This window comes from Rosa chinensis, chromosome 6 (assembly GCF_002994745.2).
Source record: "Rosa chinensis cultivar Old Blush chromosome 6, RchiOBHm-V2, whole genome shotgun sequence".
In the NCBI taxonomy this organism is placed as follows: domain Eukaryota; kingdom Viridiplantae; phylum Streptophyta; class Magnoliopsida; order Rosales; family Rosaceae; genus Rosa; species Rosa chinensis.
In genome coordinates this window covers 55,723,383-55,748,908 of record NC_037093.1, presented here as the reverse complement: position 1 = coordinate 55,748,908, position 25,526 = coordinate 55,723,383, and the positions used below count along the sequence as shown (strand labels likewise).

Below are 25,526 nucleotides of genomic sequence, written 5' to 3'. Positions count from 1 at the left end.
ACTGTCATCGGTCCTCCAGCCTAGTCAACCGCGGTACCGTCGCGGAGAACCCAGGTCGACTCAACCTCTTCCCCGCCAGCCTCTCTCACTCCATCAGCGGAGCCGCTAGTTACGCTATTACTCGCCAGCCTATCCTCCCGCCTTTTGCGAGTAGTGGCATCCTCTCCTGCCCTAGAACTCTCAGGACGACCAGCACGACCCATGACAACTTCCCAGGGTATGGTCTGTAGCGGTACAATGTCTAGCGGTTCGGACCAGGAGGTTCCTGCAGGGGCAGACGGACGCAACGAGTCAATAAAAACCCTATCTGCCACGTGAGCGACTCGTCAGACTCGGAATCCTCACCGCTTGAAATCTCTATGACGCTAGCCATCCCAAAATCCTAAAACTCAAACCAGTCAGTTTGCACAGGATCTAAGCTATCCCTTTATCAGTCACATCCATGAGCATCAAGAACACTTGCCCAGAAAACACCAAAACAAGAACAGAAAGCACCCATATACTCAAAAACCCATATTCAACCATCTAGCAAACCCCCAAACCCAACTCTCTACCAAACACCAAAACCCATCCCCAAAACTCGCTTTACACCCTCACAGCACACCGGGGAGGAACACAGTACCCCAAATCGGAAAAAACCCAGAAACCGACAAAAACAAACACAGAAATCCAATAAAACAAGCATGGGATTCAGAATACCAACCTCAAGGACGAAAACTTTGGTGCGACCGAAGGTGCTTCTATTCACTGCAGAAGATCTTCGTGCTTCAAAAAACTGGATACCTTCACGGAATCTTAGCAATCCTCTTCTCGGAACGCAGGGCGAAGTTTGAAGACGACGACACAAGGTAAAAAGTATGAAGTACCAAAACACAAGGTTTCCGTCTCTTTTATGTCAACGTCAAACTAATCTAGGTCGTCCGCTGAAAAACGACATCGCACCACAACCGTACACGTGCCTCACAAACGCACTTACTCTCCAGATTAACCTAGGCGACACCTCGGTTACAAAATCAATAATTATCCTCATTAATGGCGAGGCGACGGGCATGGTGAAGAGACGTTATCACACACGCTAACCCAATACATATAGGCCACGTGTCAGACCCCATCACACGAAGCGTCTGTCCAAGGTAACCATCGAAAAGGAAAATCGCCAATCATCGAAGCACTCAGCGAGATAGTCTCCGCTAAGCGCAACTCCGCTAGCGGAACCTCTCCCTTTCCATCTTGCAAGCGATAGTCTCTGCTAAGCGCAACTCCGCTAGCGGAACTTCTCTCTTTCCATCTTGCAAGCGATAGTCTCCGCTAAGTGCAACTCCGCTAGCAGAACTTCTCACCTTTACACCTGCCAAGCGAGCTAGTCTCCGATAAGGACAACACCGCTAGCAAGACTTCTCCCTCAACACCTGGGAAGATAGTCACCGCTGACCGCAACACCATGCACCAGGCTACCGCCAGGTAGGTCCTCGCTACATTGCCGGCCACTTATCATCAGCGGAGGGACTTCTGCCAGTGGCGATTTCCTAGGCAACGCCTCACTTTGACAACTACAGCAAAGCAGCGTTGCAGTCAAAACATGGTCCTCCGGGACAGGTAGGGGGATGCGTCAACAGTCTACGATCGCCCTGATCAGGCACGTTGACCCCCGCCACTGGGGTATCAAAGATTGGGTTCGCTACCCAACACCCTCTGCTCATCGCAGCTCCCCTCAACAAACAATACACCGGCCAAACGGAGGTCTATCTTAGCCAGGGAGTGGGGGACTCCCTAGGGGGTCTAGCAGGGGCCCACCAGGAAGGGTATAAAGGCGTTTTCTCAGTAAGTCCATGGTTGACAACGCACTGACGCTGATTATGCTTTTGCAAAGACTAGCGTAAGTAACGCTTCGAACCGCTAGGCAACTCCCCAACCAAGATTGCCCTCCTTGACTGGGGACTTGTACTTACATATGCATCTACAAGCATAATTAGCTATAATGAGCCACGCTCATGCTACCGCTAGCGGTACCAACTCCCGCCAAAGGAGTGACCTACAGGAACACAGCCAAGCAGGCTACCGCCTGAGCCCCGGCTTGCCCCCAGATCACCGCTGACGCGCCGCCACGAGCCGCTCCAAGATAGCATCAGAAGCTCTAGAAGCTGGGGACTGAAGCATGTCAGTCCCACATAGAAAACATGAAGAAGATCAGCTCCTTCTTCACCTATAAAAGGTTCTCTCTTCTCTCCTCATTGATTACGCATTTAATACTTACCTACTGTTACTTTGTCAACATAAATACATTGATTAACCTAGGCATCGGAGAAGAGAAGACCACCCCGCGAGGTCTCCCTCTGACGCCCTGTGTATTTTACATGACAGGTAGCGGGAAATCTGAATATCCTAGGTAACGGTCCGCCCATCAGACCAGCGTTAACAAAGGTTTAGCTACCACTAGACTTTAAACATTAACACAAGTAAAAGTGATTTTGAAGGATTCTTTGTCTATATATACATGCCCTCCTTAATGTAATTTTCTGTTAAGGAATCGCCGAAGAACTAATCTCGTCTAATTTTCTATTTAATTTATAAAAAAATAAAATAAAATAATTCCCTTATAGGAAAGGAAATCTAAGATACCCCAAAGGACCTACCACCTTATTAACAATGGGGAAGAAATGCCACTAGCTAAAATATTCTATGCCGTATCTAAAACATGATTTGCCATAATTCGTAAGAACATCTTCATCAAAGCGCTAGGTAAGGAACCACCAGCTAGCCAATGAAGATGTCTACTTTGATATTAGTTCCTAATTAAGGTCCTTGGCTTGCCGATAACTTGGAGGGGTTTGAAAGTTGGTATTCTGTGGTGGTAACATGGTGATGGCGGTGGCGGTGCCAGTTGCTGTTGGTGTTTGTTCTCTAATTAACAAGGATCAAGAAGTATTCGAATGTAGAATTGATTTTGTTTGATTAGGATCGATTTCAAGAGCACAATGTGCTTACAATATGTGAAATCAATTTTCTCAAAGCTGTGCAACTTCCACTTTGCTTTTGAAATTAGAAGCTCCGCGTGCAAGTCTTTTCGTTAATAAATGTTTCTAAAAAGTTTGATTTGTCTGCAGGTACGATTAACCACATAATTATAATGATTTATTTATTTATTTATTTTATTTTTATGAAGCGGTGTAAGGACCAACTCCACACCCTTAACCTAATTTATTAATAATCAATAAAAAGATACATAGCAAGGGGGGCTAAACCAAACCTTGCCAGAGAGCATACAAAGGTGAAAAGTACATATTGTAAAACCCAAATTACTCAAACAATACAAAGCAGAACCCAAAACATGAGTCTAAATGATGACCACACTAAGAGAAACAATAACTAGTATGCAGAGAAATCATGCCCAAACTCAGAAAAAATAAAAGACGGGAGAGAAACCCACCAGACAAAACCCTCAGTCGAAGCACCATAGTTAGCCAACTTGTCAGCTACTTTGTTCCCTTCCTTATAGATGTGTTAGACATGACAGTTTATTTGTCGAATCTTGAAAACACAATTGAGCCACCGGTGCCTGAGCCTCTATGGCACAAGATGCGGGGAGCATAAATAAGTAATCACCAACATCGAGTCTGTTTCTAACCAGATATGAGTCCATCGTCGAACCCAAGCAACACGGATAGCTTCAATGACAGCTAAAACCTCTGCATCAATGGCACTGGGAACGTCGGCCCTAGCAGCAAAGACACCAACAAAATTCCCATCTGCATCCCGAAAAAATAGCGCTCCAAGTTAAGTAACCTGCCTAGGCTGAAGGCGAAATAGGGAAAGAAGCCAAGTCGAAGCTCTTTGCATAACGGTACATGTAACGTCCCGAACCTTAGACGTTCACTCATCCATAAGTTATTGGACGATAAACGACAATTGCCCACGTTTTACTTAAGTTTCGGTACTATTAGGGGCCCGAATAGTTGACTTTTTGTTCGGATCAAAATTTTCTCAATTTTCTTTATAAAAGTTGTAGAGGACGTTAAACTGAGTTCCGGGACACGTGGCACGCTAAAATCGGAGCTGTAACGAAGAAGTTATAAGGGTTTTAAGTTAGTGTCAGTTTTGCAATTTTGTGGAATTCATGTCTATAAATAGAAATCTGGACTTTCCATTTCGGGATGGCCCCGAAAATTTCCGGCTTTCTTCCTCTCTCGCCGACGCAACTTTCCGGCGTCACCGCCGCCTCGTCCGGCCACCTATGGCCATGAAATTGGTGTCAATCTCTTTGTCTTGAAACAAGGTTTCTATCCATATATGCTTTATCATTCACCATAGACGACGAATCGAAGCCAACAAGTTCACTGTAGCAGCTCGGGTTTTCTGAAAATTTTTCCAGATTCCAGTCATCTCGGGCCGCATTTCTGGGCTTTATCGATGTGCCTCGAGACGTGGATGATATCCCTCCAAGATTTTTTTCACAAATGTAAGTGAAATTGACGAATCAAAGGTTTGAATTCCTTGAGCACTATTCAAATTGGGTACCCACTGTGCATTTGATGTTTCAAGCAGTTCTAGGTATTTTCTGGTTTGATGGTAGTTGAGAAAAATGTTTAGAATGAAGAGAAGGTGGTGCACCCGGATTTTGGTGGCCATCGGAGATGGTGGCCTGCGGCGCATGGACCCCACACGCTGCCACTGTAGATGACGCGTGGCAGTGTGTCGAACAGTGATTTAGCTTCTGTTTTTAGCTGTTTAAATCCTATAATTGATGTAGAATTTATATATGTGAGTTAGGTGAAGATGGGAGAAGTTTTGAATCGATTATGAATTTTCAAAAGTTAGAATTTCGATTATCGATTTACAAGAATCCGACCGTCGGATATCTCTCGGTTCTGCCTCAGAACCTTTAAATTAATGAATTGGTATTAGAGGTAAAATTTGGGTTGAATCAGAGAAGAAATGAAAATGTTGAATTATGAGGATATGGCGTGGGAATCGTGTTTAATTTCCGGATAGTTATTCACGAATTATAATTGTGTACAGGGCGACGTACCGAGTTACTGCTTGATGAGGGAAATTGTTTGCATGGTCGCCTAAACAATACTGTGAGTGGACATTTGTTTTTAAATTAATTATGCATGCAGTATTATTATTATTATCCAATTGAGATTTAAATTATGATTTGAATTATTGAGTTTTATGATTTTGTGAGCTTTGATTTATTGAGATTTATTTATGAATTACGAGATTAGTATTGAAATTCATTCCCAATGGCTCTTAGTAGATTTTCGAGAGATTTTTTATGAGTTATTGAGTTGGGAAATGATTTTTGGGAAGTGATTGATTAAGAAAATATTATGAGAATGATTGATTTCGAATATCGATTTATATGATGATGTACGAATACGAATGATTTATCAAATATTTGAGCATGATTGAATTATCAAGATTTCTTGAGTTATGAGCTCCGAATTTATCAACTTTGAAGTTGTAGTGTGAGATTTCTTTCCGAAAGCATTTATTGATTTATCAAGTACTTGACTTATGCTTTTGAGGATTTATTGAGATATTGAGTCTTATCAGCTTTGAGTTATTGAGATATTCCTGAGTTATGCTTTCGATGATTTATTGATAATTTGTTGAATTAATATTGGGTTTCTTTTTTAAAACAATTATTTTAAAGAGATTGATTCCAGTTTATTGAGGAGGTAAATAAGTCAGCGCATGCATGCATTACCTGGTCGGCAGTCCCCTCCAGACAATATTCTGGTCGGCAGTCCCCTCCGATGCGTCATCTAGTCGGCAGTCCCCTCCAGATGACATGAGGTAGTTAGTCTGCAGTCCCCTCTAACTACCTATGGTTAGTCGGCAGTCCCCTCTAACCATCATCTCCTCGTCCGGTCGACAGTCCCCTCCGATGCGTCACTGGTCGGCAATCCCCTCTAGGTGGCATGAGATGACTAATCGCCAGTCCTCTTTATTCATCGTCTATTTTAAGATATGAGTAATTTAACGAGATGTTTGAAATATCATTATATATTTGAGGGATTTGAGATTTTTAAAGAGATTTTGAGATGTTCTATTTTACGTGATTGAGATTTCAGTAAAGATGATGATTAAGAGTATTTTCAAGATTTTTACTGCATGCTTGGTTTTTAAGAGAATAATTTGGGAAAGCACTAAATCTTATAATTATTTTCCTTCGAGATTAGTTATTTTTCGTCCACTCACTCTAACAATTTTTAAATGCTTTTCCCCTGGGCCCTTCGGTTTCAAATGCCCAGTTTGCAGGCCAGATTAGCTTGAGGTTGAGGCATAACTATCATAACTTCCGCATTATAAAAAAGTATCGATCATTTATCTTGTATTCTATCCTCTTGTACGCCCTGTGCATTGGATTGGTCTGATAGCCCATGAGATTAATATTCTTAAGTTCAGAATTGTTTTGTGAAATTGGAGATGTTGTGATTTAGGGAGCAGGGTGGCTCCAGAAGAATAAGGGTGGATTATTTTAGAAGTGTAAATGTCTTTCTACAGGTTTTGGGTAGTCCACTTTTAGAGCAAAAATTTCTTTTAAGGTGGGCCCTGCAGGGCCACTTCGGATTTCAAGGTGAAATCCGGGGCGGGTCTTGTTAGTACACCCCAAAAATTAAGTGCGAAAAAGATTCAGAACTTACCAAGCATAGAGAGCATTGAGAGCAGAGTTGGACTCCAATTTTTTGCAGAAATTGATCCGTTTTAAATCTCCCATGAAAAGCTTGCCATGCTACTAGACTTTGCTCTATGCCATATCAATTTTCCCCAAGCAACATCCATTCCAGAAGGAGTAATAAAGGTATAAGCTTCTTTGGCCGTCAACGTCCCAAAGGCAGTACTAGCCCAAACCACTTTGTCCGGCAGCGAGTCAAGAGGAATCTCCATGTCAAGAATTAACTCGCTAGCCGCTGGAAAGTTGGATGAAAAAAGAGGTGGCAGAACCTAATGCTTGGCAAAAATAAATTTACTTACTTGGTCTTGAAGAAATGGGAACAATTCTGGAGACATGTCATACATCGTGCAAATTGGGAGCCCTAGCCAATTGTCCCTCCAAAAAGATACATTTTCCCCATCTCCAATTAACCACTTGATATTGGGTAGAATATGATGCCATAATTTTTTCCAACCTGTCCAAACTGATGTCTTCTTATAATAGGAGCAAGGGCATAAACGTGCCCTCAAAAATCTGTCTTTAAGAAATTTAGCAGAAGGTGACGCACAATCTACTATCTCCCAACAACGCTTTAATAAAAGGGACTTATTCAAATGAAACAAATTTTTTAAACTTAGCCCTCCTTGATCCTTTGGAGCGCAACAAACGGACCAAGCAACAAGAGTTGAACCCTTCTTTAAAGGATTCTCTGTCCAAAAGAAATTATGTGTCCATTGGCGAACTTTGAGTAGCAATGGATGCGGCCACTCATACACTTGGAAACTGTAAATTAATAAGCTTTGAATTGTTGCAGTTATGAGTTGGAGTCTGCCAGCTTGAGAAAGTTGTAGGCCTTTCCATGAAGAAAGGTTACATCTAACTTTATCCGCAATAGCTCTGAAGTACCCTGATTTTGGACGACCTTGAAAAATCGGCACACCCAGATAGATGAAAGGCAAAACATCTTCCCGGATACTAATCAACCGCTGACTAATAATCTCGCATGTCCTAGCATATTTACCAAGGAACACTGAAGATTTTGCTTTATTGATACACTGACCATAATTAAGGGAGTACTCATCTAAGAAACGCATTAAAGCCCGAATGCCATGCGAGCTACCCTGGATGAAGATCATTACATCATCCGTAAAAAGAGCATGCGAAAGAGGAACAATTTTACCTGAACAGTCCAACCTGTCAATCCGGCCATTGTCAACCAGATTACTCAATCCACGACTCAACACCTCCTCGGCTATACAAAACAGAATAAGGGACAAGGGGTCGCCTTGTCTCACACCCCTAGAGCAAGTGAAAAAACCACATGACTGCCTATTTACCAAGACCGATAAATAAGCATAATTGAGAATATTCTCAATCTAGTTAATAAAAGTAGGTGCGAAACCAAAGGCCTTGAGAACTCTCAGCAGGAAACCCCAATCTAGAGTGTCAAATACCTTCCTGATGTCCAATTTCAAAGCAATATTCCCACTTCTACAATTGTTATCCAAGAGATTTATGCACTCTGAAGTCAAAACGATTGGGTCTACTATGGACCTACCGGTGATGAAGGCACTCTGATTTGGAGAGATAATTTTGGCAGCAACCAGACTGATGCGCGTAGTAATTATTTTGGTGATTACTTTAAACACAAAGTTAGCCATCGCAATGGGTCTAAAACCAGCAATATTGTCAGCCTCCTACTTCTTTGGAATCAAGATTAACACACTTGAGTTAAAATGAGGAAGTATATATCCTATTGTAAAGAAACTCTGAACTGCTGAAATCACATCAGAAGCAACTATAGCCTAACACAGTTTGAAAAAGCAACGACTATACCCATCCGGCCCCAGCAAACTATACTCATCCATGGAGTTAACTGTTACATGAACTTCCTCAGGAGTAGGAATGGTAGTGAGACCAAAATTCTCCGAAGTCGTTACCAAACTCGGAATGACTCTTTCCACTAGCCCCGAGTCCGTGATATTACTATCCTTGGTGAAGGTTGCCTCAAAGTAACGTACAACATGTTCAGCAATCTGATCATGATTATTAAGGATTGTACTGCCAGCGCGCAAGGAGGCAAGGGATCTGTGAAGCCTTCTTACTTTGACCGTATTATGAAGGAAAGTAGTGTTTCTGTCACCAGCACGCAACCATCTAATTCTAGCTTTGTCTTTGAGGTAGGTGTCTTGCATTGTGAGGGCTTGTTGTAGCTTCACATGTGCTAATTCGTCTCTCTGTACCCTGTCTGCTGAATGACCCAAATTTCAGATTTTCGATTGAATTAAGTCAAGCCCGGTCTCCGCAGTGTTTACCAGTTGATGAACATTACCAAAAGAGCCTGCATTCCATTCCTTTACCCTTACTTTCAGAGCTTGAAGCTTCATGGATAATCCAAACATAGGGCAACCCCTACACCGAAGACCTGACTAGAAATCACTAACTAGAGGGAAGAAATCTTAGTGTTGCAGCCACATACGTTGAAACCTGAATTGGGATTTAAAGACCACAAGCAGTCGGTTAAAACTCAATAGCAAGGGGCAATGATCAGAGGCTACTTTGGTTAGTGTACGGCAGTCAAAAGAGCTCCAGGCTTCCATCCAACTCATGTTGCAAAGAGCCCTATCAAGCCTCTCATATGTCCTCCTGTTTGTCCAAGTATAGGAAAGCCCTCTAGTGTGAACATCAAGAAGCTGGCATGTTGAACACATCTGGTGAAAGTCATGGCAGGAGACAGCATTAGGTGGGTGTCCTTCTCTTTTCTCATGAGCCCCCATTACACAGTTGAAGTCCCCAAAAACTAACCAGGGAACCGTCACCACATTAGAATACACATAGCAAAGATCTTGCCAGAGTAGCCGTCGACCTGTGATAGTTGTTTTTGCATAGACTGTTGTTATGAGACACTAAACCCCATCAAGAGAAACCGAAAATGATATATGTTGAGCAGTGGAATACTCAACAACTGGATTGATGTCCCTATGACAAAGCAACCATAAATTGGGGTCTTGCGATCCCCTATCATTAGTAGCCATGGGAATGAGTCCTAGCAATCTCCAAAAGGAAACAGGATTTAAATCAATTGAAACAAAAGGCTCTGATAAACAAACAATGATTGGCTTATGCAAACGCACCAGCCTACTTAAAACCCGCTGCGTATTAGCATTAGCAATATCGTGGGCGTTCCGATAGAGAACCTTCATCAATAGCACTCGAGACTAGCTGCGAACCTGATTTCTGATCAGAAAATTTTAAATACACACCCCAAACTACTTAATACACATCTCTATTATTTTATATTTCAAATCAGATTTTATAGATAGATTAAATGACCAAAATAGACATTTATATATTAAAAGAAAAATAATAATAATCATATATTCATTATATGATTCTATAATTATAAACACAATAAATTTCTATACATGTATCGTCATTTAAAACAAGAATAAAGTTAGAAACCATTTAATTTAAATTTTTATTAAATAAATTGTAATTAAATGGGGTGAGAAACCATATAATTTAGAATTTCAAAATCAATGGCATTAAATGTTTTTAAAACAAATTGCTTTACTCCCAATTTAGTTTTTCTTTTTTCTTTTTTTCTTTCTAAAAGTTATGATTAGTCAGTTTATTATCTAATATAAAACATCACAGGTATAAAATTTTGTAATTGTTAATTTGTTTGACCATCCAATGACAATTTTGTAATTCCGCCATTGTGGAGAAACTACTGATACAGTTTTGGTTGAATGTTAGACTCAAAATTTTATACTTGATCAATATGGTACCTGTTTGGTGGATGAGAACTCAAATAATACACAACTTATTTCTAAGCATCTATTTGAAGGGAACAATAATGAATCCTTATGGATTTCCCAATAACTAAGACAAGTAATTAATATGGTCGGTTATACTAATCAAATTAAATAGTAGCCTTAATGTTGTTAAATAATAGTGTATTTCATGGTTTGTTAGGTTAAGGATATTTTAGGTAATTTTGGTTGTGTATTTAGTAAAATATTAGAATGAGAAATTAAATGGTAGGTGTATTGGGTAAGGAGTGTATATTAAGTAATTAGGAGTGTGTATTTAAAACTTCTCTGTATGAGCTAGCACACTGATAAAGTAATTTGGGGTTCACATCCAAAATCAATTGGTAATGGATGAAGTGGCCCAAACCCGTATAAATCCATAGGCAATGTCTCATTTTTTTCATGTGGGATATATATATTCTCAACATGCCCCGCACGTGTGAATCCATAGGCAATGTCTCATTTTTTTCATGTGGGATATATATATTCTCAACATGCCCCGCACGTGTGAATCCATAGGCAATGTCTCATTTTTTCCATGTGGGATGCACTTGTGACAAATATTCAAGCCATATATGTGGACAACTTTGGGTGACGTGGAGCCTGTGTGGCCAATGACCGTGAGGCATGCACACGTAGGATAACCCACTCTGATACCAAGATAAAATAATCTGGGGTTCACATCCAAAATCAATTGGCAATGGATGGAGTGACCCAAACCCTTATAAATCCATAGGCAAGGTCATATTTTTTCCATGTGGAATATATATATTCTCAACACACACATCATCTACCTAGCTCGATTATATATAGGGCTGGGATTGGGCCCGGCCCGTGTAAAATTTATAGGGCCCGGACCCGGACCGAAATTTTCGGGCCGGGCCTAAATAACATTTTTTCAGTTTTGGGACCGAGTTGGGCCCGGACTGTTTTTTTCAGGCCGGGTTTTCGGGTTTTTTGGGCCCAAAAGGCTTAAAAAAAAAAACTGAAAAAAAAAAAAATAGCCAGATCTGAGAACAGATCTGCTCCAAACCCAAATTCCTCCGCCCCCCAAAGCCGCCTAACCACCACCATCCAAATTCCAAAGTCGGGTTTATCCGTATTGATAAGCAATTAGTATACAAAATAATCAGTTTATTGATTGATGTGAACAAGGGTTCTTAGACTAAGTGAAAAAACCGGAGCAAGAAGAGAGATGGATGAAACCAGTTGAAAAGGAATCTCAACATATGCAGAGAGAAGGTGGCAGACCAAGTGAAAAAACCAGCCAAGAACCATTCAATTACAAAGGGAGGGAGCGTGAGAGGGGTACTGGGTCTCTAATGATCTACAATTGATCTGATGGAGAATGAGGACTAGGAAGAGCAGGGAAAAGAAAAAGAAAAGAGAAAGGAGGCGTATGGGAAAAGAAGAAGAAGAAGATAAGAAGAGAGAAGAAAAAAATAAAAAAAGGGGGAGAAAGGGGACAAGAAGAGATAGGATTCTCTTGAAAGAAGAGAAAGAAGAGGAGAATGTCAGAACAGAGAAGAAAGAAGAGAGAAAAGAATAAAATAGTTGTAAAAAAAAAAAAAAGATAAAATAATCTATGCAATTATACATGATTCGGGCCTTCGGGCTTTTTTTTTCTTCTAAATCTAAGGCCCGAGCCCGGCCCGTTATATAATGATTTCGGGCCGGGTTTTATAAAACTGACAAAAAAATTTTAAGAGCCCGGACCGTTCGGGCCGGTCCAGGGCCGGTTCCGGGTCGGGTTCCGGGTTTCCGGGCTAAAATCCCAGCCCTAATTATATATGTAAATCAATCCAAAGAGTATTCTTACGATTTTGAGAGAGAATACTGGGGGTGGAGGGATGTCAATTTGAAATTTACTTTAATTTTCTGGATAAGTGGGGATTGTTTAGTTTTGTAGACAACAATGTTTGTTTGTTTTGGCTTCTACAACAAGAATATATACATAATAAACACATCTTGGTTCCTGGCATCACATACGTCCCTTAGATTCTTTGACGTAGTTCCTGATTCAGTATTTTTATATTTACGGATAATCTATAGTAAATTAACTAATCTAGTTCTCCCATCTTCGAAGTTCTAATAATCCAAAGTATTACAGGACTTTTATATTTTGTATATTGATTCAATCAGATTGAAAATATAAAGTACAATACAGCAATCTATCTCAAAGTGAAGTTGAGCGAAAGAAAATGCCCTAACGTAAGTGGAGGCTGTATAGTTTTGTGGACAACAATGTCTTTGTTTCTTTTGACCATGGAGGATAACACTTTCTGGAAGAAGACGCATGCAATGCACGAACGGTTCCTGGCATAAAATAAAAAAAGTAAAAAAAAAAAAAAAAACAAGCCTTATATTGTTTGACGTAGTAGTTCCTCATGAGTATGTTTATACTTATAGATCAACTATAGAAAATTAATTTACTTAACGGTTCTCATGTCTCCAAATATTTATATCAATCCGAAGTTTTATAAAACTTTTTCTATACTTCCTAGTATTTTGTTTCAATCAGATTGATAATTCATGTTAATCACAAAGTGGAGTAGAGCAAAAGAAATTAAATTCCCTGAGCTAGGTGTATATATCAAGTTCAAGCTTTAATAATCAAGATGTTGTGTTCGACTTTACCATATAAGCACACCTCGATATATCATTTTCACGTGGCTCCCTATCATATTTTGTTGTCGTTCCAAGTGATAATATATACCACAACATAGTTTAATTGGGACTTCGAAATGCATGCATGCAACACACGTGTTTACTCATATATGCTGTCACCGGTCGAATCAGCTTCACTCAAATTTCTACGGCATTTACCTCATTTTCATGGCTTAAATTTGTTCAGATTCTGTACAATTTAGACAAAGGTTTTTGTTATTTTTGTTTAGTTCAAATTGAAAATTAAGGCTATGGAGCTAATTGATTTTGAACTTTCTGATGGGGTTTAATTAGTTTCTGCAAATCCCTGGGGGGTGATATAGTAGAATAGTTTCTGATAAAGTTTCTTCTTTCTGTTGTATATTAGGTAGTTCTTGTAATCTGCAGTTACCTAATTCATTGCAGCTAAATTTCGCACAAAAGTTCACAGGGAACATTTTCATCTAATTGTAGATTTATCACATGTATGTGCCGTGGTTTGAAAGAAGGTAAAATTTAGGGCTTGAGTTTAAGAAGCTTATACTTTTGTGAGAAAAAAAAATTATATATATATATATATATATATTGTTCAAGTAAATCCTAATTTGTGTTTGGCCCAAACTCTAGGTTACTTGACCTAGTGGTAATAGGGTTAAATTAGAAGGATCTAGATTCCTATTCAATGTACTATTACTTTCCTTGTATGATTAAGATTCTATGCATTGTAATTCTCTATATAAAGAGGGCCCTATTATCAATGAGAATACACAGCGAATTTCTCTCAATTTCTGATTCCCTAAAACACGTTATCAGCATGAAGTCCTAACCCTGAAAACCCTAATTTCGTAACCTTCAAAATCCTGCAACCACTGCCCCACATATCGAAGCCCTAGTCCCAAGGAGCCCAGAACTGGCGGTGGAACCACCAGAACGAGCCTGAAAACCCCTGAACCGGCCTTCGGAAAAATCGAACCGGCCTCTGCCTTGTGCCTGTCCCTGCGAGTCCTGCCGAGCAGCTGCTGAGATCTGCTGAGCCCTGTGCCTGCATCTGCCGAGACCTGCCGACAGCCCCTGCTGAGACCTGCCGAGAGCTGTCGAGATCTGTCGAGACACCTGCTGAGCCCTGCACACCCCTGTGCCTGCCCCTGTCGACATCTGCCGAAAGCTTCGCATAGCCCCTGCCAACACCTGCCGAGCACCTGCCGAGACCTGCGCACCCCTGTGCCTGCATCTGCCTACCGCTGCCTAGCACCTGCCGAGCATCTGCCTGCCAGCCCCGCACATCCCTGCACACCACCTGTACAGCCCCTACAGCAACCCTACCTAGCTCCGGCCACCAGTTTCCGGCCACTTTTTTGGCGACCTCCGGCCACCTCCGTCATCTTTTCCGATCAAGAATTCCGACATCTTTTCAAGGTAAACTTTTATAAAAGTTCCCGTTTTTGAAGTTTTTCAATTTCTTCTTCTTTTCTCAGGGACTTCTAACATCCCTTTTTCTACCCCCCTTTCTTCTTCATAGGGGAGACCAATAGCCGAACTGTAGGGGTTCGTGCTCACTCCAAGCTTGGAGCTTGTAGAGTCTTCCAAACTTAGAGTTTGTTAAGAAGAAAAACGATCGACCACATACATAATTGTTTCGATCTAATCCAAAACCCCTCTTGGAATCGGATTTTCTTGGAAGCGACTACGCTCAGAAAATCCCTAATTTCTTAGAAGCGACTACGCTCAGAAATTTTATAGTTTTTCGTGGTAGCCTTTTTTTTTTCACTCCGAAACTAACCCTATTTTCTTGTTGTTTTTCAGGATGAGTAACCTGAACAAGTTGAGCTTCGCTCCAGTAGAGACAACAGGCGCATGATACCACAAGTGGGTCCGTGATGTGCGCCAGCATCTTAAAGCTGATGGGATCCTGAGTACGATCCAAGAGCCAAGTCAGGATGTGCTTACTCCTCAACAAGCTGCTGCTTTTCAAGAAAATAGAGCTACGAGGGAGGCTAATGAAGCAAAAGCCATCATTCTCATGACAAGGCACATGAACGACGCACTCCAAAATGAGTAGCTCAATGAGGAGGACCCAAGAAAACTATGGGTAGAACTCGAGCAGCGTTTTGGCAACGTCCGTGATTCCCTGCTTCCAGACTTAGAAGTGAGATGGCATAGCCTCCACTTCTGTGATTTCAAGTCTGTACTTGACTACAATTCAGAAGCACTTCGTATCAAGTCTATGATGGAATTCTGTGGACAGAAAATCACTGATACGATGTTGATAGAGAAGACTCTCTCCACCTTCCCCGTCTCTGCATTGATGATAGCCAAAAACTATCGGATTGATGCCAATGCTAGACACATCACAAGATTTCATGAGCTAATTGGTGCCATGAATGTAGCTGAAAATCACGACAACATACTTGTGAAGAACTATAACTTTAGAACCGTGGGAACCAAGTCAATTCCGGAGTCTAATTATAGTCGCGCCTCCAAGGGATGACGCAAGGAGCGAAACCCTTAGAATAGGGATAATTCTGGACGTTCTGGTCCATATTCTCACCCTAAAGAGGAAGGAAACCGCCAAGATAGGCGTGCACGGAACCGTGGAGGTAAACGTGTGAAGAGAGAGAGGCCAAGCCTCAGGTTATGGTGGTAACACCACCAAAGGCAATAACCGTCCTCAAAACGCTCCCAGAGTGCCTCGATCAAGGGAACCTGACCATAATTATGCTTGTCTCAGATGTGCATCAACTGGACATTGGGCAAAAGCATGTAAAGTATCCCAGCAAGTTGCAAACTACATGGAACAAGAAGATCAAGATGGCGATCTTGATCTAAGGGTGGAAGACTACAAGGATCAAGACCCAGAAACTGGCGATTTTGATTAAGTCTTTTTATTTTCCAAGAGATGTAGACAATTGCCATATTATTATAGTAGATGCCAATGGTATTAGTCTTTCTTCAAAGAGGCGTACTCAATGTAAGTGTGATGTCTAGGAAGGTTTTGAGATAAGTGGTACTTAAGTGAGCTTTGCTCCACCAACATCTTTCTACTCACCTGGTCACATTTGCATTGAAATTACCAAAAGGAGTTAGACGACTACCATTGTTTTGCATTAGCTAGTTTATTGGATTAGATTCTTTTTGGTTAAAGAAACGATGATGTAATTCCGTTTGGCTTATTAATAAAAGTTTAGTGCTTTTCTTTATGACTCCTTTTTAATTATGAGCTTTTCTTTTAGGAATGGATGAACTACAATGTCTTGCGGATAGTGCGACTACGCACACCATTCTACGACATAGGCAATTATTCTTAGAGATGTTGCCTACATATTCCTCTGTGACTACGATGGCTGGGCCATCAGGTTTAGTTCAAGGACATGGAATGGCCTAATTCCTATTGCCAAATGGTACCTTGATTAAAGTCACTGAAGCTCTCTACGCTCCTAAGGCCAATCGTACCTTATTGAGCTTTAAAGATATAAGAGCCAACAGATTCCATGCGGAAACGCATAATGAGAACGGAAAAGAGTTCATTTGCATTACCTCTAATGATTGCGGATGAAAGCGCATCTTAGAGAAACTTATGTGTCAATCTAGTGGACTTTATGTCACTAGAATTCGACCATTGAAACCAATAATGTGATAAGAGAAGATCACTTAGATTCAGACACATATTGGCTTTGGCATGACCGATTAGGACACTCTGGTCATGATATGATGCTCCGTATACTAAAGACTTCACACGGATATCCATTCTTCAGAGTGAGAAGAAGCAAGAATCGAACATTGATTCCTGGACTTAGCAAGACTGCAACAATTGCAACATCTGGCGCTGCAGCCATCTTGGGGCGCCATAGGGCCGCCCAAGTCCCATGTGATGACGCCATTAAGGGCACCAACCATGAGCATGACGCCATGGTTGCCTCTCCTAGTGGCCATGACGTCACACACACCAATTTCTATGGCCCCAATGCCATGATGGGAGATGTAGTCACATATTTTGCTTCTAATAGCACTACAGACGCTCAGGCCCAACCAAAATTTTCATTGGTTGCTTCTAAGGCCCCTCGCTCATTTTGCAAAGCCTGTTCCTTCAGAAAATTAGGACCGAGACCGTCCTACGCAAAGGATCCTAAAATACTCATTCCGTTCTTACATAGAATCCAAGGGGATATCTGTGGACCAATTCAACCATCATGCAGACCTTTTAAATACTTTATGGTATTGGTTGATACATCGACACGCTAGTCACATGTCACGCTGTTGTCCACTCGAAATGCTGCTTATGCTAAACTCCTCGCCCAGATTATCCGTCTACGGGCTCACTACCCTGATCATCCTATTAAGTCAATTCGACTTGATAATGCTGGGGAGTTTACATCGAAAACGTTCGATGACTATTGCATGTCACTGGGGATTGATGTAGAGCATCTAGTTCCCCATGTTCATACCCAAAATGGTCTCGCAGAAGCTGCTATCAAACGACTACAGATGATAGCGCAAACATTGGTTATGCGCACCAATCTCCCTGTTTCTGCTTGGGGATATGCAATATTGCATGCAGTGACGCTAATTCGTCTACCACCCACTGCAACCCAATCTTACTCTGCGTTACAGCTAGTGACTGGGTACGAGCCTGATATCTCGCACTTACGCATTTTTGGGTGTACCATTTATCTGCCTATTACACCGCCACAGCGTACTAAGATGGGTCCACAACGAAGAATGGGCAGTTACGTTAGATATGAATCTCCAACCATCGTCCGCTATCTTGAACCCTTGACAGGCGATCTCTTTGCCGCTAGATTTGCGGATTGTCACTTTGATGAGACAGTCTTCCCATTGTTAGGGGGAGATAAGAACACATATATTCAACAGGAACGACAGGAATTGTCGTGGTCTATTCCCACTATGTCTCATCTCGATCCCCGTACCTCACAGTCCGAACTTGAAGTGCGAAGAATAATCGAGCTCTAGAACGTAGCAGACACTCTGCCTGATGCGTTTTCTAATGTTGTCAAAGTGACGAGATCATACATACCTGCTGCAAACGTGCATGCAAGGATTGATATCCCAAATAATGGACATAACGCCACTCCTGTGACACCAGGAGATGGCGCCATTGCCCAAAATGGCAATGATGTGGCGTCTATGGCCACAGGTCTGGCAAGGAAGCACAGTAGACCAATTGGTTCGAAGGATACTAGCCCCAGAAAGAGAGCGAATGAGGCACAAACAAATCCTTTGATCATCGATACTCAAAATCCGTCCCATGAGAATGTTTGGATTATGGTTATGTCCAAGAGAAATCATTGGGGGACGACTCAATGTCAGAACCTATCCCTGAGAACGTAGAGATCTCTGTTAATTACACTAGTGTACATGGGATATGGGAAAGAAACTCCATCATCATTGATGATGTATTCGCGTATTCAGTGGCGCGTGAGATTATTGAGACCGATGACATCGAACCACGCTCCGTTGATGAATGCCAATGTAGAGCTGACTGGCCAAAATGGACAGATACGATCCAGGCAGAACTTGATTCTGTAGCGAAAAGAAAGGTATTTGGCAATGTTGTATCAATACCGCCCAACACCAAACCAGTTGGTCATAAATGGGTATTCATAGAAATCGTAATGAGAAAAACGAGATTGTAAGGTACAAAACTCGCCTTGTGGCCTAAGGCTTCTCACAACGCCCTGGAATCGATTACGAGGAGACCTATTCTCTAGTAATGGACGTAATAACGTTCCGCTACCTTGTCAGTTTGGTAGTTTCCAAAAAACTAAACATGCAGCTTATGGATGTAGTTACTGCGTATCTATATGGGGATCTAGATACGGAAATATACATGAAGGTCCCAGATGAACTTCAGTTACCCAAATCAAGTGGCTCTAAACCACGGAGAGCGTTTGCAATTAGATTGAAACGCTCACTATATGGATTGAAACAATCCGGACGGATGTGGTATAACCGTCTAAGTGACTACTTGATTGGAAAGGGATATGTCAACAATGAACTATGCCCATGTGTGTTCATAAAAAGGACAAGTTCCGAATTTGCAATAGTAGCGGTTTATGTCGATGACATGAACATAATTGGCACCCTTAAAGAGTTAAGGGAAACCGCTGAACACTTGAAATCTGAGTTTGAGATGAAAGATCTTGGGAAAACACGGTTTTGCCTTGGTTTAGAACTTGAGCACCGTAGAGATGGTATCCTGATTCATTAATCAACTTATACCCAAAAGATGCTTAGGCATTTCAACACTGACAAGATTAAGCCTTCAAGTATCCCAATGGTCGTCCGTAGTCTTGATCCAAAGAATGATCTATTCCATCCAAAAGATCACGACGAAGAAGTGCTAGAGGCAGAAGTGCCCTACCTAAGTGCAATAGGCGCATTATTGTACCCAACACAATGCACAAGACCGGATATCTCATTCGCTTTGAACTTGCTAGCTAGATATAGCTTTACGCCAACACGACGCCATTGGACTGGTGTTAAAGATATCTTTCGATACCTAAGTGGTACAATTGATATGGGCTTGTTCTATCCCTACAGAGAGAAGATGGATTCAGACCCATCTAGTGTCAGGGACGCCACATATGGTGGACTGCGTTCCCTCTCCCCATCCCAAAATGATATAAGTGTTTTGGAAGGTTTTGCTGATGCTGGGTACCTCTCTGACCCACACAAAGGTCGCTCCCAAACTGGTTATGTTTTCACCATGGGAAAGACCGTGATATCTTGGAGGTCTACAAAGCAGACCTTAGTCGCTACCTCTTCGAATCATGCAGAGATTATTGCTCTTCACGAAGCAGTTCGTGAATGTATATGGCTTAGGTCCATAGTTACGCATGTTCGAAGCAATTGTGGTCTGAAGTCTACCACAGATGAGCCAACAAGCATTTATGAGGATAATGCTGCTTGCATTGAACAAATGAAGCAAGGCTACATCAAAGGCGACAACACCAAGCACATATCGCCTAAATTCTTCTACAATCAACAACAATGGAAGCTCATCAAGATCAAAGTGAACCAAGTTCGATCTGAGGACAATGTGGCAGACTTGTTCACTAAGTCATTGCCCAAATCCACGTTTGAGAAACATGTGGCAAGAATTGACTTGTGGAAATTATCTAAACTCCCATGATCGTAGTCATCAGGGGGAGGCGCAGACATCAGGTGGAGATGTCTACATGTTAGTCTCAAATCGTGAAGGGTATGTTGTGCTCTTTTTCCCCTTCGATCGAGGTTATTTTTGTCCCACTGGGTTTTTGTTACTCGGCAAGATTTTTAACGAGACAACGAGAGAAGCACCGCGTTTGGGCAACACAAGGGAGAATGTTCAAGTAAACCCTAATTTGTGTTTGGCCCAAACTCTAGGTTACTTGACGTAGTGGTAATAGGGTTAAATTAGAAGGATCTAGATTCCTATTCAATGTACGATTACTTTCCTTGTATGATTGAGATTCTATGTATTGTAATCCTCTATATAAAGAGACCCCTATTATCAATGAGAATACACAGCGAATTTCTCTCAATTTCTGATTCCCTAAAACACACACACACATATATATATATAGAGAGAGAGAGAGATAGGAGATCAGAGGCAGAAATCCGCACTGCCCTAAAAGTGCGGAAGTCGATGCTTCTGCTCCGTTCAGGAGGCGACGGTGCGGCGGGACTTGCTGGACGGAGGCCAGGGGTCGATCTTGACTTTCTTCTTGCTGGTGGACTCGTCAGCTACCAGTTTGCAGTCGCTGCCAAAAATCTTGAAGTTTCAGGTGAGGTCATTGTCCATAACCTTCGACCTCGATTGCTGCCCAGAAGCGGTCTAGGATGCCTCTGGCCTCCGTCCAGCAAGATTCGCGCCACCATCAGAGCCTAATTGCTGCAGAAACATCGACGTCCGCACTTTTAGGGTAGTGCGGACGTCCGCCCTAGAACAGTTATATATATATATATATATATATATATATACAGATCCTATCCAGAGCGAGACCTCGCTCTGAAATTAAAGTGTGGGGTTGGAGTTTATGGTCACTTTTTTGTCTCATATCCACATCTCGACCATCCAGTTTTTAGGTACTAATGATAGATCATGTCTGTAAAATTTCAACCAAATTGATGGTCGTTAAGGCATTGATAACTACTTTAAAGCTAGTACAGTTCAGGTTGGACAGATTCAGTTCGTTCATTGGTTTAACCGAGTTAGATACCTTAAAGATCATTAATTTGGCGGAAATTTTGCAGAGATGATCTATACATTAGTACCTAAAAACTAAATGGTCGAGATGTGGATATGAGACCGAAAAGTGACCCTAAACTCCAACCTCACACTTTAATTTCACAGCGAGGCCTCGCTCTAAATATATTCTACCGGCATTGTGGGATCAATCCTAGCTTACAAATCTGCAAAACCGGGAAATAATTGGATCATGATTAGATGAACATGATGAATCGGAGAAGTAGTATAATGGGATTGATGGCTCAGTACTGTGGGGGAAGATTAGGATCTATGAGATTGAGCTCAGTACTATCAAAAACTTCTTTCTCACATGCCTAGCTTTTTTTAAATTTTTGTACCAATGAAATTCTTGTCCCTAAAAACTAAGCAGCACAGAGAATTCTGTTCAGTTGTGCACGTGATGTCTTTCTTTCTACGTTAATTCACTTCTCTTACTAAAAGCATCTTATATGATTTGGGACTGTGTATATATTCTGCTTCTGCTTCTTATTGCATAGGCAGCTGGAGCATGAGGTATAAGTTGTGGTGCTACAACCTAGTCCTTTGGGAATCGTAGAACAAAAGTTTCTGCTGAGGACTTGGAAGATATGCATGGTAGATGCTACAGTTGAAAGGGCAGTGCAGAAGTACTGGCCGGTGATCCTAGAGAAGACCAATTGCATCTTAAGAGATTATATTCAGAAGTGATATCCTTCTTTTACAGTTAATTGGACAATCAAACTATGTTGTCATGGCATCCATTTCATAATTTTGAGTCTTCAAGAAAGGCTCCACTTATTGTAATCAGGGGTTAAGGCTCTATGTCCCCCCCCCCCTGTATTCTGCAATTTCATTAATCAAGATTTGAGGGCAGGCGCACTGACCCTTTTTTTTAAAAAAAAAGCTCCACTTGTTGTCTTGTTGTTTTTTATACATATAACTAACTAAAATTAAAATTGGGTTTTGGCCCAATAACGGTACTTGGAACAAACCCTAGCATCAGGACCCAAAGGGTTCACCGATGTTGTTGACGGACAGTATAAAGTGTCTAGAGCTTAATTTACAGCAGTTAGAGAGAAGGATTACAAAGATCTAGGAATGTTAATTAACGATTCCGGATCTGTATAGAATTTTCAGAACCCGAACAAAATATAGCAGAATGAAGATGGATTTGTGGTAATTGTATTACAGTCATGGATTCTCACTCATGGATTCACACATAACTTGTGTTTATGTGATGACTAATAAGTGAAACAATGTAGGTTGAAAGAAGAAGAAAAACTAGGTACAGATAAGTTCCCTATGTGCTTACATTTGTTTAACATACTATATGAGGGAGATCACATGAAATTAAAACATAATAAAGATCCCGTCCAACCTAGATGGAATAACTTCACCTAGCACGGCCTTTCTAAGTATAGATCTAGTTGTACAAGATCATTAGAAATGCTAGCTATAGCTCTAGAGTACAAAATATTCACTCCTTTCATGATATATATAGAGAGAGGGCCCTTCCCCCCCCCCCCCCCTCCACACCCCTTTTTTTATCATTTTAAGAAATGCTTTGTGGGATCCACTTTTCAATCTCAATTCTACATTTTGACCGTTCAGTTTTTAAGTTCTAATGTATAGATCACCTTTGCAAATTTTCAGCCAAATTGATGTTCGTTAAGATATCAAACTAGATTAAATCAATGACGAACCGAATCTGTCCAACCTACACCGTTTATGTTTGTAATTGTAAATCACAGTTATAAATGACTTAATAATTATCAACTTAGTTGAAAATTTACAGCGGTGGTCTACTTACATAAACCTAAAAACCAAACGGTTGAGATATGGATACATGATCGAAAAGTGGTCATTTACACAAGCCTTTTTAGTTATGGATTCTTTTTGTTTGTCATTTTAAGGGATTGCTCATTAGACCCACCTTATATATATACATATTTTATCCAGAGCGGAGCTCCACTTTGAAATTAAAGTGTGGAGTTTGTGTTTAGGATCACTTTTCGATCGCATATCCACATCTCGACCGTTCAGTTTTTAGGTACTAATGTATCGATCATCTTTGCAAATTTTCAGCCAAATTGGTGATTGTTAAGGTATCTAACTCAGTTAAACCAATGGATGAACTAAATCTGTCCAATCTGAACCGTACTAGCTTTAAGGCAGTTATCAATGCCTTAACGATCATCAATTTGGCTGAAAATTTTCAGAGATGATATATACATTAGTACCTAAACACTAAATGGTTGAGATATGGATATGCGACCGAAAAGTGACTCTAATCACAAACTCCGCACTTTAATTTCAAAGCGGAGCTCCGCTCTTGGTAGGATCTGTATATATATATATATATATATATATATGAGTCCCGTTCTACGACGTCCTTACTAGTAACTACAACTGATTACAGTAATAGATTTGTTTAGGTGACGATTAATGAGTCGAACCATTTATTTCGGAAGAAGAAGAAGAAGAACAAATGAGAAGAATTGCATGGGCAAACTAATCCGGTAAAGGATCAGGTACTATATATATGTACTTTATTTAACGTAGTAATATAGGGGGATTACATGAACTAGAAAATTAAGCTCCCCACTCCAACCAAGAGGGAAAAACTTCACCCAGCTCTGCTCTTCTAAATAAAGAACTAGTAGTACAAGATCATAAAAGTTTGCCAGCCATAGCTATATAGAGTACAACATATTCACTCCATAACAATAAACCCAATGGATCGGGAGGGAGGGAACACGAAAACGTACTGTTATTTGGGGTCATGACTATAATATAGATATAACTAGAGTAGTATACTACTGTTAGTTCCAAACCCAAATGGCATTGGCCGCTAGGAGCCTGGGCGCAAGCTGGTTTCTGAGTTGGAGGGTCATGACCTGATTAGCTCCACCAACGAACTGTTGGCCTATGAAAACAGCTGGCACACTTGGCTCGCATTTCAGCTGCTCAACTAGTACCCTCTCTATTACTTGCCCATTTGGGATTTGATCAAGCTCATACACTGTTGGATTCGCCCCGTACCCTGTTATCAGTGACCTGATGGAGTGGCTCATGCAACATGTGCTCCTGCTGAAGATCACCACTGGCTTTCCAGTCACCATGCTTGTTATCGTATCCATTACAAGAGCTAAACTTTTTCAGTAGTTTGAAACTTTGAAATGCGGGTGCTATATATGATGGAAGTGACTTTGTGGAGGTGATGAACTTTGAGCTCTCACTTGGGTCTATTTATAGTGTGGTGATCATTGCAATATTGTTTCTCTTATTACTGATTGGCCGTACAAAGGAATAACATGATAGATAACCAAATAGTCATTTGATTCTCATTTTATGCTTTTAAGATTTTTATGCGTGATTAGTCGATAAGGAGTCTTTAGCTCTTTGCATATCCATTCACTACGTAACTCTAGGTTTAACACAGCTAGATCCATCCATCCATCTGCGTTCCTTTTCTGGTCTGTTGTGGTCAATCCATCTACATAATTAGTTCTGTCAATGGTCAGATTTGAAGATCTTTCTAGCTAGAAAAGAAAGGTCATCACAAACGGATGCTGTCAATACGGAACCGGAGTGTCTCGTAGGTCAGGAAAGAATTCCACTTCATATGTGCCAGGTTAAGTGCGTAGAGAAACCTGCTGCGATTATGCAATAACTGAAAATACACTTCTTAGTCTTAGTCTGTACCCTTATGAAGAAGAAAAATCAGTCTGTGTGCTAATAACATTCTAAAAAACTTGTGGTCAGTTTAAAGACCTTTTTGGCTAAGGACATCCTTACCTAAGCTTAGGTACAGATTTCCAGTTTTTGGCCACTTTTTTATCACATATTCACATCTTAACCGTTGGTTTTTAGGTCTTAATGTATAGATCATCTCTGCAAAATTTCAGCCAAATTGATGATCGTTAAGGCATTCAAAACTGCAATTTACAATTATGAACACGAACGGTTCAAGTTGGACAGATTCGGTTCGTTCATTGATTGAATCTAGTTCGATACCATAACGATCATCAATTTGGCTGAAAATTTGCATAAGTGATCTATATATTCGGACCTAAAAACTGAACGATCGAGATATGGATATGCGATTGAAAATGGCTATATCAAGGAAATCCTTAGATATTAATATCTAAGGACCTCCTTAGTAGAGAAGGACTAT

General features: G+C 40.9%; 1 protein-coding gene across 1 annotated transcript; it reads right to left on the bottom strand.

Annotated features, from left to right (window-relative positions):
- Positions 1 to 23,859: 23,859 nt before the first annotated feature.
- Positions 23,860 to 24,565, bottom strand: LOC112174570 (monothiol glutaredoxin-S6). The gene has a single exon (XM_024312360.2). It carries the CDS (start codon positions 24,487 to 24,489, stop codon positions 24,172 to 24,174), a length of 318 nt encoding a protein of 105 aa, XP_024168128.1. The 5' UTR covers positions 24,490 to 24,565; the 3' UTR covers positions 23,860 to 24,171.
- Positions 24,566 to 25,526: the final 961 nt, after the last annotated feature.

Excerpts from the sequence above, each read along its gene's own strand:
- LOC112174570 (XM_024312360.2), bottom strand. The coding sequence starts at position 24,489 with ATGGATACGATAACAAGCATGGTGACTGGAAAGCCAGTGGTGATCTTC.